This window comes from Pelobates fuscus, chromosome 8, assembly GCF_036172605.1.
Source record: "Pelobates fuscus isolate aPelFus1 chromosome 8, aPelFus1.pri, whole genome shotgun sequence".
Lineage (NCBI taxonomy): Eukaryota > Metazoa > Chordata > Amphibia > Anura > Pelobatidae > Pelobates > Pelobates fuscus.
Window position 1 is genome coordinate 26,755,527 of NC_086324.1, and position 20,532 is coordinate 26,776,058.

The window sequence follows — 20,532 nt, forward strand, 5'->3', positions numbered from 1 at the left end:
GTGTCAATACGTGTATCTGTATGTGTGTCAGTGTGTGTATCTGTGTGTGTGTGTGTGTCAGTGTGTTTATCTGTATGTCTGTGCATCTGTATGTGTGTCAGTACATGTACCTGTATGTCTGTATCTGTATGTGTATCAGTGTATGTATTTGCAAGTGTGTGTATCTGTATGTGTGGCAGTTTGTATCTTATGTGTGTCATTGTTTGTATCTGTGTGTCTGTGAATCTGCATGTGTGACAGTGTTTGCATCTATATGTGTCAGTGTATATCTGTATGTATGGCAGTGGTTGCATCTGTGTATCTGCATGTATAACAGTGTTTGTATCTGTCTGTCTGTACATCTATCTGTATGTGTGCCAGTGTGTATATTTATATGTGTTAGTGTGTGTACCTGAGTATCTGCATTTGTGTCAGTGTATGTATGAGTTTGTCTGTGCAACTGCATTTGTGTCAGTGTATATATCAGTTTATCTGTGCAACTGCATGTGTGTCAGTGTTTGTTTCTGTGTGTCTGTGTATCTACATGTATGGCAGTATATGTGTCTGTGTATCTGCATATGTGTCAGTGTGTGTATCTGTGTATCTTCGTGTGTGTGTCAGCGTGTGTATCTGTGTTTCTGTATCTGTATGTGTTTCAGTGTTTATATCTGTGTATCTATGTGTGTGTCAGTATGTGTATCTGTATGTCTGTATCTGTGTGTGTGTGTTTCATTGTTATCATCTGTGCGTCTGTGCAACAGTATTTGTGGCAGTGTTTGTATCTGTGTGTCTGTGCAACAGCATGTATGTCAGGTTTTTTTTTCTGTGTCTGGAGAAGCAGGGTGAACCTGGGGCAGAGGAGGTGCAGGGGAGCCTATGGCAGAGGAGAAGTAGAGAGAAGGGAAATGGGACAGAGAAACACCTAAACATTTAAAATAACAGCTACTATATTAATTGAAAACATTTATGGAAATAGGCTGCCAAGGGGTACACAAGTGAAAAAAGGTTGGGAATCAATCATCTTCTAGACTATTGCTGACACGGAGGTTGTTCTCTAAATCTGAGTTCAGCATATAGTTGATCTTAATAATGTGTCTATTCTGGACAGATCCCTAGGTGTTTAATAGGATTAGTTAGGGTTCATAAATTGGAGTAATCACTATGGGAGCCATTGGGATGTTCCACCGGTCTCCTTGGTGATTATCACATCTCTCCATGACTGTTCTAAATTTAACACGCGATGGGTGACTTTTTACTTATTATTCCAAAACTGGATCCAAGAATGGTAAGTGGCCCAAAACAGTGTGTAGAGCCAAAACATATGTTCCTTGAGTTTCTGCAATAGTATTTAGACTTTACAGTGCAGATATAAGCCAATTACTATTTCCTCTGTTTTACATCACATCATCCATATTGTATCACATGAATGCTATTTAATAAATCCAAAGCGTGGTCGAGTAAGCATGGAAGGGGACTTACCCTACATGAAATCTATACCTCGCCATATTCTGGCAAAATAGTGAAGTTACTCAGTAACAGGTTGATTGATACAGCTTCTCAGCAGCTGTTCTGTCATATTACCACCCCCACCCTTTGAGTTATAAAGTCTAATTATTTCCTGGTTCATTTTGTCATGCATCATTTCAGCAGGTCTTTGAACTGCCTTTAAAGTACCGTATATGTGTCCGGCTTCAGTTAATACCTTGAAAATAAACCTGCAGTTTCAACTAGATTATTGTAGCTATAATTTTGTCTTTAACAAAAGAGGAGTGTTATTTAAAGAAATGATTGGTGCGGTTTTTCCACTCAGTACTTATGCACTGTTGAGCAGGAAAACCATTTGTTCACTGTGTAGATAAAGAAAACATTTGTAAAGTTGTAAACATAGCGTTGTCCTATAAGTCGTCACTGCGTTCATACTCGATCTCCTGTATACTTTATCTAAAATAGAGATATTTTTATACGAGATATTATACGAGATATTTTTATACGAACCCAGAATATATAACGTGCGTTTTACACTAGCTAACCGCGTTAATTCTTACAGGTGTATATTTGTGGAAAAATAAGATATGGGGGTCTATTATCTATGCAGTAGTTATGGTGACCTGAGACTTGACTTAGACCACATAGCCACGTTGGAAACAAATACTTAGTTCATCACAGTTATATATATTCTTATTTTAACTCTATTTTTGTCTAAATCCTCATATCACCACACTCACTTTTTAGTGCATGGAAAAAATGTCCATGTGAAATGTTCTCATTTCAACTTTTTTGGCATTACAATTTAAGATTCATTTTAAATTCCTGAAAATTAATGATTAACTTGTGTATCTTCAAAAACTATTGTTTGCTCGAAATACTGTAAAGCACAGATTCACCTGTTTTATACAGTACAATAATTGTGTTTTGCTAAGAACGTTAAGAAAATAAGGAGTGCTTTGATTGGTCTAAGTGTCTCTGCCATGTGCTATTTTAGGAAGTTAAGGGTGTAGACACTGTAGGGTGTGTAATATATTGTGTGTATTATGGTGTCTCTGCCACGTCCTATATTACTAGGTTAGGTGTGTAGGCTCTGTAGGGTGTGTAATATATTGTGTGTATTATGGTGTCTCTGCCACGTCCTATATTACTAGGTTAGGTGTGTAGGCTCTGTAGGGTGTGTAATATATTGTGTGTATTAGGGTGTCTCTGCCACATCCTATATTACTAGGTTAGGTGTGTAGACACTGTAGGGTGTGTAATATATTGTGTGTATTATGGTGTCTCTGCCACGTCCTATATTACTAGGTTAGGTGTGTAGACACTGTAGGGTGTGTAATATATTGTGTGTATTATGGTGTCTCTGCCATGTCCTATATTACTAGGTTAGGTGTGTAGGCTCTGTAGGGTGTGTAATATATTGTGTGTATTATGGTGTCTCTGCCACGTCCTATATTACTAGGTTAGGTGTGTAGACACTGTAGGGTGTGTAATATATTGTGTGTATTATGGTGTCTCTGCCACGTCCTATATTACTAGGTTAGGTGTGTAGACACTGTAGGGTGTATAATAGTATAATATATTGTGTGTATTATGGTGTCTCTGCCATGTCCTATATTACTAGGTTAGGTGTGTAGGCTCTGTAGGGTGTGTAATATATTGTGTGTATTATGGTGTCTCGTCTCGTGCCACGTCCTATATTACTAGGTTAGGTGTGTAGGCTCTGTAGGGTGTGTTGTTTGTAACATGGTGTCTCTCAGATTGTTGACATTTGGCCTCTGGAATGACAGCTGAGTGTCACTCAGTTATGCAGACCTTACAGACCTTACTGTATGAGTTCAGGTTTGAAGGTGGATTGGGGTGTGGGGGGGGACATTTAGAAATATTAGCACACCCTGGCATTTTACCCCTTGATCTACAGAACAAAGGTAATTGTTTAATTGCCTGTTTATGAAAGAAATGGCTTTAAAGTCAGTGAGGTTCTCTAAAAGCCTTTAAATAGAGAGCTTTCAAAGGTGTCTTAACTGTAACGTATGAGTGATTCTTTAGCGCTGCCCAAGCCCTTCTACGAAAAGGAATATGAACTTTTATATCATATTCTTATTTAAGCTATTTTACATTGATATATTGTGTTCATACATTTGTTTAGTCAACATTCATATTTGGCTCAGCCTGTCCCCCTGTTTTTATTTTTCCTGTCCTCTCATTTTGAATTGTTAGGGTATCCATACTACAGAATTACTGCCTTTAGAGTTAGTGCTGTATCTCCCTCATCTTTTTTATATATCCTGCTACGAGCCTTTATAATATGTGTATGACCAGTAATTGTTTAAATATCGGTGTATTTATGTACAGTACTTGATATAAAGATGTACAAACTAATAATAAACAGCAGCGGCAGAACTGTTGATATGTACGCAGTACTGTGAATTTTTTATTATTATTAATGTTATTATTATTAGTATAATTTATATAGCACCAACATATTTACATAGCTACAAATTTTTGGAACGCCTCAGACTCCACCAGCTTGGATGGTAAAAGCTGGCGGGCTAAGAGTTCAGACAAGCCAGCTGTCAGATGCCGGGCAAGGGGGTGACTTTGTGACATTGGCTTCTTACGCTCAAACATGTCCTTGACAGACACCTGACTGTGGGCAGATGAGCAGGAACTGCTCAAGGCGAGAGACGGAGTGGCGGATGGTTGAGAGGGGGCAAGGAGGACAGCAGCGGTTGACGTGGCTGAAGATGCTGGACCAGGAGGAGAATGGCGGCTTTGAGTTTGTGTGCTGCTTGTATATAAATAATTATAGTATATATAATGTGGCCTGATAGATGCATTTTATAAATACTTGGTGGAAATTCTCTGATTAGGTCTCTGATTATTTAAAAATGATCTTCAAGTGGTTATGGTGCAGAGAGTGCTATGATCTTATCTCTCGGTAAGTAGTCAAATTGTTTTAGCATGGTTTAACAACCTACCTGTGCTCCCCCGGGAGGGCCGGATTTTCCTATAGGCTAACTAGGCTTCAGCCTAGTTAGATCAAGAGGTGCCTACATTCAAATTGTTAGCAAAATTAAAATTATACTATTCTAAAAACAGTGAACACTAAAACACTGAACCGAAAATAAGGAGAAATTCTACGCATATGATATTACCAGTGGCGTACTAGGGGGGGGTGGAGGGGTGGTCCGCCCCGGGTGCCACTTTCTAGGGGGGTGCCCGGGGCAGACTGCAATGCCCCTCCTGCCGTGATCGCCGAGACCGGCGGTCTGCAGCTCCGCAATGTGCAGAGCTGCAGACCATGGATCTCACATGCACTGCCCAATCAGAGCGTTGCCGTGGGTTACCACGGCAACGCTCTGATTGGGTCTCGCGAGATCCATGGTCTGCAGCTCTGCGGAGCTCCAGACCGGAAATGAGGGCCACCGGACCACCAGGGACCCCACCGGACCACCAGGCAGCCCCCACTGGACCATCAGGGATTTAAGGTAATTTTTTTAGTCACCCCCCCTCTACTCGTCACCCCCCTCCCTCTCACAATCACCCCCCCTCTCCTCATCTCGACTTTTTATTTATTTATTATTCGTGCCACATTTTTATAAAGGTTAGTAGCAATCACAACATGTTTCATTTAACATATTGATATATATCACAGTAATGATGTATTTTATTGTCTCTCATGTAATGTTCTTACAAACTTAAAAATGGGAGGTGAAAGGGCCTCATAAGTGGAATAGCCTAGGGCTTCTTTTCATCTAAATCTGTCCCTATCCCCCGGGAACCCCCAGCACATCCAGTCCTGCAGGAGAAGCTGGATGTCTGTATAGGATAAAGCACGGCAGATCCAGGACTGTGCTCATAGACTGACAGAACAAAGCTGATACTTTATGCCAATGAGAACGATCCCACATGGCACTGCTTAGCTCTCTAGCGCTAACTGGATTCTCAAGCTGGCGAAAATGGAAAGCAGGGGCGCACCTGGCACTAAAACAGTTTGACTGCTTATTGTGAGACGGCATCAGGACATTCCTGACACAGTGTGCTGAAGTGGTCACGGTGCTTGGAGTATTTTTTTATTTTTATTTTTATCTCACAAACAGTTGGGATTGCCAGCAAAGGATTGCTCTAACATTATCTGTCGCCATATAATCGAATGTTTCCGTACGCTGTCACATTGTCGGTCACCTTGATTGCGATAGAACTCGGCCTGGCTCTGCCAATAGCTGTGATTTAAATTACAAAAGCTCTTCCTCAGTTCTGGTTCCAGCTCGTTTTCTTTATTAAAGCCCTTTCTTGCAATAAATACTGTATATCACATTTAATTATAGCATTTTACAACATTCCAGTGAGATGTAATTTATGGAGCTGGTAAAAGTTAAATCGCTCCGAAAATCAATGCCCTTTCTAGTGCGTTGGATTATTTCAGGCAATTATGTTATCAATATTCATAACTGTACTGGTCTTCAAACCCATTTGTCAGATTTATGTATTCATTTTACATTTTCTTTATCACAGCCTACATCAGGGAGCTTTAAATAGATCAATGATTAAACTGTCATCAATGAAGGCAAGAAGCATTAGAATCCTGTGATTAGTAGTGTCAGTTGGGTTTAGGAATAAATAGATAACAGAATAAAGAGAAGTAAAGGGATCCCATTCATTGAGGAGGAAGCCAGTAGTGTATGGGAGATCACCTGGTGTCAATGAAGGTGTCGATGTGTGTTTGGTGGAGGCAGTTGACTGGATATGACGCGGAGGTTTATTCCAGCTGTAGGATGCTTGAGGCAGATTGGGCAGGTTGGGCTATATCATGCCTGTGGATATCTTGTTTCCTTGTGCTAGTAGCTCCACTTGCTACTATTGATTCGGTTTTAATATATTCACTAAACTGAAATTGTTAGGAGTTTTTTTGTTGGGAGATGAGATACTTTTTAATTTAGGCAAAAGTAGTCAATTTAAAAAAAAAAAACACACACACAAAAAAACAAACCAACATTCAGTTATGTTTCCAATTTTGCTATTTGCCCAAAATGTGATACGTCGAATAAAACTAAATTCCTTGGTTAATTCTTCACAAATCACATTTTAGGGATTAACCCTCCGAGTGCCCTTGTACATCCTTCCCATATCAGTTCAAAACCTAATAATGCAAAATCTAATAATTAACTATAACCGATAATCTCTAAATAATGAGGTTAAAGGAGATCATTAATTCTGTAAGCAGATACCTTTAGGTAAAATAGCTGTGCTACAATATTACAGTAGTTTTAGTAAAAGTGAAAAGACTTTAAGATGGAGAGGAATTTCTATTTAGATGTGTGTTAGAGGCGAGCTCCTATTTTACCCTCTATTCTTTCTCTAGGGCAAACGTCTGTGAGGGCTGCAAATCATAATGGTAATATATGGCTGAACCATAAAATTAAAAGCCTTGAGGCCTGTCAAACTCTGATACAGTAGTAGATTTTGTGATGGAGATTCTGTGCTTAATCCTATAGATAAAAAGATGGCCTTTGGGTAAGCATAGAGATTTAAATAGTTCCACTCATTCCAATAGTGGAGATCTTATCGCAAGACTTAGATTTACGTGTGTTCTTGCCATTTCTATCTGTAGGGTTACAGGAAGACTTCAGGCACCTGGACGGCTTTTATTCATAATAAAGCCCACGGGAAATAGCTTACATGACTTAATATCTATACTAAAACCTTCTAATTATAAACAGATTACAATTATATGTCATACATAACGCATCATGACCAGCTTTACCTCACATTTCTGTAGGAGGCCAGAGATTGGCTGGGAGGTCGCAGCCGGGAAAAAAGATAGATCATCAAGGATGTATGGTCATTATTATTATTATTATTATTTAAATATATGTTTGTATGTATCATCTATGTGTGGCATTAAAGGCCCACTAAAGTCACCTAGACCACTTCATTTCAGATTGAGGCAGATGGACGTGGTCTGGGTGCAGTGCTCCTGTCATTTTAACATTTCCATATAAAATATTGCTGTTTTGTAGATACAACAATGTTTACATGGAAGGGTTAAATACACCTCTAGTGCCTTGACATTCACTAGAGGCGCTTCCTTCTCCAGAACCGAGTTAAACTCTGTTAATAGAAACATAGAAACATAGAATGTGACGGCAGATAAGGCCCATTCGGCCCATCTAGTTTGCCCAATTTTCTAAATACTTTTAATTAGTCCCTGGCCTTATCTTATAGTTAGGATAGCCTTATACACACCTTAAGCATGCTTAACCCCTTAAGGACACATGACATGTGTGACATGTCTTGATTCCCTTTTATTCCAAAAGTTTGGTCCTTAAGGGGTTAAACTCCTTTACTGTGTTAACCTCTATCACTTAATCAATTAGATGGTGTCATAGAGTGCAAGATGGCCTATGGTTGAACATTGGATTTGCTGAGGCCATTAAGTAAAGTTAGTAAATCTTACATTTAGCCATCACAGCAAGGGGGGGAGCAACTGTAAGTAAAATAACACTCTAGAGTAAGCAACGAATGTATGTATTCCCAACGCTTTAGTGTTTTGTTTTTTAAAGAATGAGTAGTGAGTTTTGCCCCAGATTACCAGCTTGACCCAATAGTAAGCATTTGTAATGTTACGGCAAAAGGTCATTTTGTATAATTTGCTGCACATAAAATATACAATATATGTCCCTGCAATGAACTCTCTCCATGTCCGCAACGTCATCAAAAATGGAGAAAGACATCGTAAATTTTCTGGGAATCAGTGTAAATTATGAGTGATTTCTATCAACATATTGGACACGGCTGTTCCTTTCGGGCAATTTTTGTCTTTCTTAATAAAGTTACTGTATAAAAACAGCATAAATCAGTTGCTGACAGTCGCAAATTCAATCACTCAAATGGGCAACGAACACATACAGTTCCGACATGAGATGAATGTTAGAATTTACCTCTTGAACAGAAAGGTGTTCTGGGTAGGTTATCTAAGAGTATGTTATCTTCAGGTCACTAGTTTCCCCCCGTGCTTAATTGCTTTCCGATTTTTGCAGTTATGATGTTACCCCTCCCCTTCGCCTGCGCTCTGACAGCTGTTGTGATTCATTATTTGCCTGTTGCTTGTCAGTCTTTGCTCGTTTTTTTGTTTCAGTCTGGGATTTTTGAAGAGACAAATATGTTTCAGCACGTTCTATTTACCAAGTGACTTTACGGTGCTTTTTGAAATATGAAAACAGTGCGTATTTATGGTACTTATCATTTCACTAGGAAGCAAAGTTTGCTAAGAAGATGTTTTAAATGAACATAATAAATACATTTGGTAGCCGGTAAATTAAGTTTAGTTTAGTCACTTGTAAATCTGATGTTTTTTCAGTTCCACTATTTTGGCCTTAAGTTTAAAATTCACTTTAACCCCTTAAGGACTCATGACATGTGTGACACGTCATGATTCCCTTTTATTCCAGAAGTTTGGTCCTTAAGGGGTTAAACTTATATTAAAGGAACACTATAGAGTCAGGAACACAAATATGCAATTCCTGATCCTATAGTGTTAAAACCACCATTTATGTGGTTGCCGCTCATTCATTCCCCTTAGCAAGGGTTAAAATCTACTTTATTTCCATGTGCCATGCTGCCCCCGCTCCTGATTCACCTCTTTGGCTGACATCATCAGAATTGATGATCTCAGCCAACCCAATGCTTTCCCACAGTCTTTACATTGCTGCCTAGGAACACCTCTAGTGGCAGTTACTCAGATGGCCACTACATGCTCTTCCTGTGTCCGTACAGCACCTACGTGCAGTGTCTATACTCAGTGTGGAGATGCTGAACATTCTGCATAGAGATAAATGTATTCAATGCATCTCCATGTAGAGATGCTGATTGTGGCAGAGCACCGTTTTTCTGTGGATGTGCAATAGCCTCCCAATGCTTACCTATGAGGATCTCAGCCATGGAGGTGGGGACAGCAGTGGCGTGACCAGCTTGCGATCTAGAAAACATGCATTTAAAAACGTTTTACTTCATTCTGAGAGTAATATGGTAATTTCACGGCCATTCACTAATTAATTTATGTATCTATGTTGTTTCACTTACCTGCTTGAAAAACGTAATTAGTCTTTGGTTAGATTTATTTATTTCTTTTTGATCATGATTTTCAATAAACATTGCAAGATAATTATCGGTTTTCATTTAGCAATATCAGATAAGTTAATCTTTAAACATATTCAATTTTTCTAGAACGATTTGTGTCTGCTCCAGGCAATGCAGTACTGCAGACGCTGTACGTTAGAGACACGATGACATATGATTAGCTACTGACCTTTAAGGCAACTTTTAATGTCAAAACGAACACTTAGGTATGATAGATTTATTTTTTCATCAAACGATTGTTAAACGTACAGGCATACTGAACGTGACCACCATTCATTTGAATAATTAGTAAGACAACTGATACTTTTTGCGTGCCTTTGTAAGGTGTACCATGAAAATAATTATCAATTACACTACAATGCTGAATAATGCCCCTATTACATATGTTGCAACATATTTGTATCTTCTTTTTATGTGATACTTGAAAACAAAGGAATTCTCAATGTATCCTTCCTGTTGAAATAGTTTATAATTAAATAAATTATTATATGATATGATATAATATAATATATAATATAACTAAATACGTGTGGGATACAGAGTTGTCAGATACAGAAACGGCATATTTATTTTGGCTTCTTTAACGTCTGTAAGATGTTGGTAAATGTATTCACTAAATGGGAGTAAATTGAAAACTGATTGTGCGGATTTGGAAAAATTAATCAACTCGTCTATAGCCACAATTTGGAAATTTTGACTTGCGCCACACAATTTGGATTTTAATTCATTACAATTTAGTGATTAATGGGTAAACTCTTCTTTAGTTTTTTTGTAGTATGTAGTAGTATTGTTTAATTTGCTATTTTATATCCGTTATTACATTTTCTGAGCCAACCACAACACGAAGTTTATGTTATGATTGTTCGAATCGTTTTTGTATTCCTTTAAAAAACACACACACCCTTTTGTAAATTTTATTAGAATGTAAACCAGTCGTTTGATGCAGCTTTGTCACATGGGAGCTATTCGTTAATAATTACTGAGAATCTTCAAAAGCTCGGAGAAATCCTTAGGGTCAGCTTAGTGATTTCCTGGTCACTTTTCAGCTGCTGGGTATAAAAATATTTTGCTTCTTTCTGGTCCAGTTGACTCCTTCCTGTGTCGGATTTCTCTGCATTAATTCTTACTTCAAACACTAAATGAAAACAATCAGTCCTGCACTTGTTTCCAGTCCTCTTACGCTGCCAGAAACTGGCTGGATGGCTTTTTGATACATGAGATATCTGTTGTTTTGATATCTGGTATTTATAACAAATAAAACAACATTATCTCGAGCAGCACCAATTATTGGATGTTATAAAAATAATAGTTGATGCAATCTTTCATATTAACCCCTTCAAAACATCTTCAGATTTGAAGTTTTATCACGATAGCCTATAATCTTTCTTTTTGCCACGTATTATTATTATTATGACGTATTTTTTTTTGTGCTCAGGTTTATTAGTTTTTTTTTTTAACTAAACAGATTAAAAAAGCAAATAACATATCGGTACTTGACACAACATAAAAAAATCAGATGCTCTGTATTTCCATCCGGATTTAAAAATGTGGCAAAGTTAGTTTATTGTTTTGTTTACGTTATATGTTGAGAATGAGTGTTATTGTACGTCACATTTATTGACAGTGCTGAAATAAAGACTCAGAATATCAGAGGGACCCACTAAGCACTTTTTTGAGATAAGACAGTTAAGACAGGAATCCATAGATCAACGTATAATTTGCACTGATTGTTCACAAAAAAAGTCTAATAGGAAGAGCAATAATGCACTGATGCTAATAGCACTCTCTGTGTGCAGTAAGATATTGTATGAATACATTTTAAGGTATCACATGTTTGTTATCTATTTTTTATAGAGAGCAGATACTGCTATACTCAGCATATTATGGATTCTTCAGGAGAAAGTGTGTTGGTGACAAAACGTTGTGCCTCTCTAGAACACTGCCGAGAGGCGGGATGCCAGGAATCCAAGCACAGGGGTGAAAAGGTACATATGGATTGCATTGTAGTGCCCAATGTTCAGTATTTTCAGTTTACTATAGTTTTACACTTTATGCTTTTCTCCAGTATGTCTATGTATATTGAAATGACCATATATTGAAATTAGGCAGTTAATAGACAGGTATTAATTGTACATGAGTTATAGAAAATGGCAGATAAGACGACTGTCTGAGAATACAGTACTTTTGAAATATTCAAGGTGCAGGGGTTAGTTATTGCTTCATTATAATACGCATTAGCCATTACTGCCATATAATATGGGTTAGCCATTACTGCCATATAATATGGGTTAGCCGTTACTGCCTTATAATATGGGTTAGCCATTACTGCCATATAATATGGGTTAGCCGTTACTGCCTTATAATATGGGTTAGCCATTACTGCCATATAATATGGGTTAGCCGTTACTGCCTTATAATATGGGTTAGCCATTACTGCCATATAATATGGGTTAGCCGTTACTGCCTTATAATATGGGTTAGCCATTACTGCCATATAATATGGGTTAGCCGTTACTGCCTTATAATATGGGTTAGCCATTACTGCCATATAATATGGGTTAGCCGTTACTGCCATATAATATGGGTTAGATATTACTGCCATATAATATGGGTTAGCCATTACTGCCTTATAATATGGGTTAGCCATTACTGCCATATAATATGGGTTAGCCGTTACTGCCTTATAATATGGGTTAGCCATTACTGCCATATAATATGGGTTAGCCGTTACTGCCTTATAATATGGGTTAGCCATTACTGCCATATAATATGGGTTAGCCGTTACTGCCTTATAATATGGGTTAGCTATTACTGCCATATAATATGGGTTAGCCGTTACTGCCTTATAATATGGGTTAGCCATTACTGCCATATAATATGGGTTAGCCGTTACTGCCTTATAATATGGGTTAGCCATTACTGCCATATAATATGGGTTAGCCGTTACTGCCTTATAATATGGGTTAGTTATTACTACATTCTAATATGGATTAGCCATTACTGCCTTATAATATGGGTTAGCCATTACTGCCATATAATATAGGTTATCTATTACTGCCTGATGTTATGGGTTAGTTATTACTGCCATATAATATAGGTTAGTTATAAGTGCCATATAATATGGGTTAACCATTACTTCCATGGGTTACTGCCATATAATGTGAGTTAGCTATTACTGCCTTATAATATGGGGTAGATATTACTGCTATATAATATGGGGTAGATATTACTGCCATATAATATTGAGTACATATTACTGCCATCTAATATGGGTTATTCATTACTGCCATATTATATGGGTAAGTTATTAGTGCCATATCGTATGGGTTATTCATTATTGCCATATTATATGGGTCAGTTATTAGTGCCATATAGTATGGGTTATTCATTATTGCCATATTATATGGGTTAGTTATTAGTGCCATATCGTATGGGTTATTCATTGCTGCCATATTATATGGGTCAGTTATTAGTGCCATATAGTATGGGTTATTCACTACTGCCATGTAATATTGAGTACATATTACTGCCATCTAATATGGGTTATTCATTACTGCCATATTATATGGGTAAGTTATTAGTGCCATATAGTATGGGTTATTCATTATTGCCATATTATATGGGTTAGTTATTAGTGCCATATCGTATGAGTTATTCATTGCTGCCATATTATATGGGTAAGTTATTAGTGCCATATCGTATGGGTTATTCATTACTGCCATATTATATGGGTTAGTTATTAGTGCCATATCGTATGGGTTATTCATTGCTGCCATATTATATGGGTCAGTTATTAGTGCCCTATCGTATGGGTTATTCATTACTGCCATATTATATGGGTTAGTTATTAGTGCCATATCGTATGGGTTATTCATTGCTGCCATATTATATGGGTCAGTTATTAGTGCCCTATCGTATGGGTTATTCATTACTGCCATATTATATGGGTTAGTTATTAGTGCCATATCGTATGGGTTATTCATTGCTGCCATATTATATGGGTTAGTTATTAGTGCCCTATCGTATGGGTTATTCATTATTGCCATATTATATGGGTTAGTTATTAGTGCCATATCGTATGGGTTATTCATTGCTGCCATATTATATGGGTCAGTTATTAGTGCCCTATCGTATGGGTTATTCATTATTGCCATATTATATGGGTTAGTTATTAGTGCCATATCGTATGGGTTATTCATTGCTGCCATATTATGTGGGTCAGTTATTAGTGCCATATCGTATGGGTTATTCACTACTGCCATATAATATAGGTTTGTTATAACTGTCATTGGGTCTGGCCTCCTCTTCTGAAATTGCTAATAGGAAGTCCCTACCGCTGCATTTGTAATATTAATACCACCCGGTTTTAAAGTGGGAGAAACATTTTGTACACCTATCTCTCTCTGGTATATAAAGCCAGGTTATATTATTACTAACTATTAACAGGTACTTTTACTTTTCTTTCTCTTAGATTTGCACTACCTGTTGCGAAGGAAATATCTGCAATTTGCCTTTACCAAGAAATGAAACAGATGCCTTTTTTTCACCCTCTCCACTAAATAATTCAGAAAGACATTCGATACACAGCCTAACCCTCTTATTGCCTGTATATATATTATGGCTTTTACTGACGTAACACCTACAGAAGCAGCATGAGGCACAGTCCAAAACCCTGTGACGAATGGGATAGATTTACTTCATAAACTGAGTAACACAGACCAAGGCTCGGCACCTAATGTAGACCTCATCTCCCATGAGCCTTTTTCAGGCTTCCTTCTCGTAGCTTAAAGGCTGGCTGAGAATCATGGGAAAGGTAATTCGCACATCAGCAGAGTCAAGTCGCCACGTCGATCTAGATTGTACAGTGATATTTTTTATTTTTTTATTTTCCTTTACATAGGATAATTTTGCCAGACCATTTTTGCTTTTTGTGTTTTACCAGCTTATTGTGAAAATGTAGACATTTGTAAACAGAGTCATACTAATATCTGGAGCTCCCTGTAAGCACCATTTTACAGTTATCCTACCACTAAGGACAAGACAAATATGTGGTGACAGGAAAAAGCTGGGTAACCATACTGGGGGATACGAACATTTGTCATACACATCACTTTTGCCACAGTCTTAAAACGGTGCTCTGGCCAACTGGATATTTAGCCTTACCGAAAATCTATACATTTTCTCTGACTCGTCTGTGTGATCTGCGTCAATTCACAAAACGGAACGGAATGTGATTTAGAACAGCACTGTAAAGCTACACAAAGAATGTGTTTGCCTTGGATCAATTTATCTGCTGAAAAGATAGCATGGCTTAATGTGTAGACTTAAAAAGGTGCAGGGGTGGGGGTACAAAAAATCTGAATAAGTGAAATAATATTGATTTAAGACCTTCAAAGGGGTCAAAATGGTATCATAGAAAATGAGCATTCATTCGGCTCTACAAACCAGCACAAATATGAATTCTAAAAACAACGATGAAATATTTGGTGGCTGGGGTTAGGCAGTTGACGTTTTGCGATCATGTCATGGCAAAAGTAATTTTTTTGTGCTGATCACCTCTCAGGCCTCATATTGATACAACATGTTTCTAAGACAGATAAAATGTATTTATTATAAGCACTTATTTCTTGGTAATTAAGGATTACTCATATGTTTTTGAAGCATGTTTAAAAAAAGTTTAATGTACGGTACTTGTTAATTAAAACCAGCAAAACATCATTAGCATAATTTATAAGCTATAAAACTGCCTGTAATTCTTTGCCTGAGGATATTATTGGCATGTTAGTTCAAAGCAAGCTGACATAGTATTCAAATCAGCAAGTTATACTCACCTGTTCACAATCAGGAGAGAGATCGCCTGAGTTATAAAACACACAGGGATTTATTCACTAAACTGAGAACTGTCAAAAATTGACCAAATAATTTACCTTTTTAGCTTAAAAGAAGCTGAATTGGAGAATTTCTTATCTTTTTTTTGCAGGGTAAAATAATCATATTGTATCCATTGTTAAGTTGGAGAATGTTTCCAGATGAGCAGTTTTTGTCTAAAATTTGCAGTTGGATTTCCCATTCACTACAGTTCACTAATCGTTTTTTCCCCGTAAAGATGTAGAGTATCCGCTTGTGTTAGTGTATAAACTAATTTGACTGTTGCAATGGCTGCTTGAAATGTCATTGTTTGGTCAAGACAGGCATGCTGCCATAGAAACTGTATGAATTTGACAATGCCCCTCACAGACATTCCAAAATTGCTTTCTTCCTTTTCTATGGTTATAGCTTCTGTTTACTATAAGATTGCAATCTCATTATTACCGGATTGTTTTTGACCATAAATACATTTTTTTAGACATATGATTTAATTGTCACTTTTACCGATTCCTATTTCTCAAAACAACGATACATTGTTTACAAATTATTTTGAGAATTATTGAAAGAAAAAAATTAACCCTGGTTTTTATTTACATCAATTGCTGTGTAATAGTTATCTCAATAACAAAGAGAAATAGTTTTATAGTTTAATTTGCTGTCCGCCTCTGCATCCTTGCAATCAATCTGGTGTGATTATGAAAGTGTTTGTTTTTTTTTTTTAATGTATTTTTTTGCTTCATTTGGAATTGTCAGAGTATGTTTGAGCTGCTTATTTGAGATAAAGAGAAGACAGTTCATATTACAAATGTAGTGATCAGAAAAAACAGGTGTTAGAAACAGGATATCAAAATTAAACCAACTGGGAATATACAGTTATAGAATGACATGGGAGGGATATTTAAACACTGAATTGAAAAGAATTGAAAAAAAAAAATGAAATGCAAGATTTAGGTTAAAGTAGGTAAACTCTTTTAGCTACAGTAGCTGAGCTGTATTTTTTTTTTTTTTTTTTTTTGGCCTAATTTGCCTCCTTTGCAGTTTCCAATTCACTCCACTCTCAGTTTAGTGAATAAACCCCGAACGATGCTCAGCTGGCAATAATGATATTTATGCCTGATGTAACTCTTTGAGTGCCATAGATATAACCCACCCAGAACAAGTGTGGTTGTGGTGTATGTGGTATTGCTGTTTATAGAGTCCAACAACCTTTAACCCCTTAAAACCCAGCAATAATCTAGTTAGTTAAGATAATTTTGTCAAAGCACACCACATTTCAGTTTGGTATTTTATTTACCATTATTACAGAGCCCTGTTATTTTTAAATAGACAAGACACTCCAAGTTGGTGTCAGTTCTTCAAGAACTGGGGTTTTATGACATGGAATGTAATTAGACAGTAATGGGTTAACTGTGCTACTGCACAGAAAAAGTCATGACAGTAAATGTCGCTCAGGGTCTAGTAACACTCCAATAAGTTAGATTAATGTCTCTGTATATCCATTGACACAACAAATATATATATATATCTGCCCTGTAGAGTTAAAGCTACTCACTGGAATATTAAATATATAATTTTCTCATACTCGATAACTCGCTGGTACAATCTGAGTACAGGAGGGGTGTTTAATCCTTTAACCCCTTAAGGACACATGACGTGTGTGACATGTCATGATTCCCTTTTATTCCAGAAGTTTGGTCCTTAAGGGGTTAAGGACACATGACGGAAATATTCCGGCATTATTCCCTTTTATTCCAGAAGTTGTGTCCTTAAGGGGTTAATCCACCATCCGACAAAAAAAACATCCCTCTAAAGAATGAATGGGTTAATTAATTTTCTTTCTACTACAAAAAAATAAAAATAAACAAGCCCCCAAAAAACAGGCTTTGTTACAACTACTACTGAGAAATGGTTTATTGCAAGTACTAATGCTTCAGTTTCAGAAAAAGGATGTTTTCTTGTTTGGTCTACACTAACAGCTGCTACATATTGGATCCTAATTTCTGTATAGAATGCTTCCTTACCAATCCATGCATCATTGCTTGTATGTTGTGTTTTAAATGATTCCTACCTAGACCTTTACCAGAGAATCTACGTTTTGGGCGGATAAAACACAGTATTGTAAATATATAAACTGTAATACAGTTGCTTAATTTACCTAATGTAAAAAAAAAATCATATTTATTTGTTTCAAATGTTGTATATACTGTAAATAGTCTTAGCCTTTTTTATTGTTTCATATGCTGTTTGTAAATTAGTTATTGTTTTAAAATGTACATTAAAATAAACTTCTCTAAATGTGTCGAGTCTTTAAAATGAGCCTCTTGTACAATCGGTGACACTTAGCATTTAACAGTTTAAATAAACTCAGTCTGGTATACACTGGAGGACAATGCTGGGAGATAATCTGGCGATGATTAATTGTCAAAAAACAAATATAAAATAGATAATCTAAACCTACAGCTAAGTTTTGAGATTAGTGGAGGTGGAGCTATAAGTCAGGTATTTTGGGCTAAATTTTGCAATTCCGGTTTCAATTCACTAAGGTGAACTTTAACTGTTTATCCAACTTTGATAAGTGTGTCTTATCTTTTTTTTATTATAGTGCAAATTCCCTCCAAATCACCAGTTGTAAAGGGCGGCCATTTTTGTTTGCATAGGAAAACGCAATAAAGATAGCTTAAGTGCTTTTATCTCAAGTAAGAAATAAAACAGAATGTTTCACAATAGCGCTGTCAAAAGATAGCTAAGTAGAATACCAGTTGTTCTCCTGTTTATATAACTCAACACAAGCCTCATTACCACAAAAAAGACTGATTAGTCTCTTAGCTGATATTGTCCCACTACACACAATTCAGATAAGGTCTTTCAGAAAAACAAAATGGCTGCTTCATGTTACATCTTTTTCATTGTTTGAGTAAAAGGAAATATTTGAACTTCTGTGTGGTGTAGGTTTCTATGTTAGTACATTAACACTTCGTAATGGGGAGAAAAAGTGTTCTTAATTTAAAAAGTGCAAGACTAATTCTAACAGAGAATACACCAATAGAATACTGTGATTGCCCCAGTATGGTATGATTCCTGTGGTCTGCTACAAATAAAACATATATAAACAAATTTAAAATTAATAAAACATACAATAGTAACTACAATGCAAATATTATCAGGGTTTGAAATTTCTGTCCTAAATGGGCAAATTGAACATTATTACATTTTATTAATAACCCTTCTAAGAACTACAAGTCACTTGTATTAAATTTACATTCAACTAATTTGTTTTACTAATGAATGAAAAATATTATAGCAGCATCCAAACCATGTGCTGAGTGTCATATTTTAAATGTTTTTAAAGACATAAAATACAAACATTCGATTGAATATTCCTTTGACATCTTTGGTTATCCTGCACAGATCATTCAAGCACGTGATGGGTATTTACTAGACATGTGCAAAGTATCGGTTCGTCTTTATTTATAAAATATTTTACCAGGAAAGATACATTGAGATTTCTCTCGTTTTCAAGTATGTCCTGGGTCCACAAATCATTGCATTGTTACAGTTAGTGTACAATAAAATACAAAAACAATATTAATATACAATATATGCAAAATTTAACATAGAACAGGGAGGAAATATATAATCAACCATGACAGGTGCATTCTGTTTCGAGGTATGTAGAGAGGGATCTCTTAAAGGACTTTAAGCTTAGGGAAGATTTTAATTTGTGCGGGAGGTCGTTCCACAAATGTGGTGCTCTGTAGGAGAAGGAGGATCGGGCTGCTTTCTTTTTGTATTGAGGTAGACTAAGTAAAGTGTTGGTACTGGATCGGAGGTTATAGGAAGTGGGAACAGCCGGGGAAAGCATTGCGTTCAGGTAGGGTGGGAGTTTCACAGAAAAGCTCTTAAAGGCTGGAAAGATGAAGGGTGCGTCTGGATTCCAGCGACAGCCAGTTTAGTTCTTTTAGCATGTCACAATGGTGGGTCCTGTAATTACATTGTAGCACAAATCGGCAGAACGAGTTATACAATGTGTTGAGTTTATTAATGTGGGATTGCGATGCAGATGCATATACTACATCCCCATAATCAATGATTAGCATCAGCATTTGCTGTACAATCTTTTCCTTTACTGAAGGGCTTAGGCAGGATTTTTTCTGTAAAGGGCACCTAGTTTTGGATAAAGTTTAGATGCAAGCTTTTCTATGTGCAGGCCAAAAGATAGATGTAGGTGTGATTTATAGGCCCCCAGGACAAATTGAAGAGTTAGATAATCTACTAGTTGAAGAAATAGCTAAAATGACAATAAAGGGGGAAGTTATCATCATGGGTAACTTTAATCTTCCTGATGTGAATTGGAAAACAAAAATAGCTACTTGTGCCAGGAGCACACATATTCTAAACTCCCTACTGGGATTGTCTCTAAAACAAGTCGTTGAGGAGCCAACTCGTAAAAAGGCCATACTAGATTTAGTGTTAACAAATGGAGATTTGGTATCAGATATTACTGTAGGTGAAAGTTTAGGATCCAGTGATCATAAGTCAGTGTGGTTTAATATAAGAACAGTGACTGAGTCACACCACACAAAAACAAAAGTTTTAGACTTTAGAAAAACAGACTTTTCTAAAATTAGAATATGTGTAAAGGAGTCATTATCAGACTGGAGCAATTTAAATGGAGTCCAAAAGAAATGGGATTATTTAAAAGTTGCACTACTGAAGGCAACAGAAAATTGCATTAGGCTTGTCAGTAAAAGCAAAAAATTCAAGAAACCACTGTGGTACTCCGCAGATGTGGCCAAAATAGTAAAAAACAAAAAGTTAGCATTTAGTAATTATAAAAAAAACCAGAGTGAGGAAGACAGAATGACCTATAAGATTAGGCAGAAAGAGGCTAAGCAAGTTATAAGAGCTTCCAAATCAAACACAGAAGAGAAAATAGCACAGTCAGTAAAAAAGGGGGACAAAACTTTTTTTAGATCCATAAATGAGAAAAGAAAAGTAAAACAAGGATTAGTTAGATTAAAAACAAAAGAAGGAAGGTATGTAGATGAGGATAAAGGT

At 36.6% G+C, this 20,532-nt stretch overlaps 1 protein-coding gene across 1 annotated transcript in view; it reads left to right on the forward strand.

Moving 5' to 3' along the window:
- LYPD6 (LY6/PLAUR domain containing 6) overlaps window positions 1-15,726 on the forward strand; it is a 53,691-nt gene extending 37,965 nt beyond the window's left edge. The window contains exons 4-5 of the mRNA XM_063428592.1: window positions 11,461-11,591; window positions 14,078-15,726. Coding sequence (XP_063284662.1) covers window positions 11,461-11,591; window positions 14,078-14,242 — 296 coding nt within the window. The 3' untranslated portion in view covers window positions 14,243-15,726. The remainder of the gene's footprint in view (window positions 1-11,460; window positions 11,592-14,077) is intronic.
- The last annotated feature ends 4,806 nt before the right edge of the window (window positions 15,727-20,532 follow it).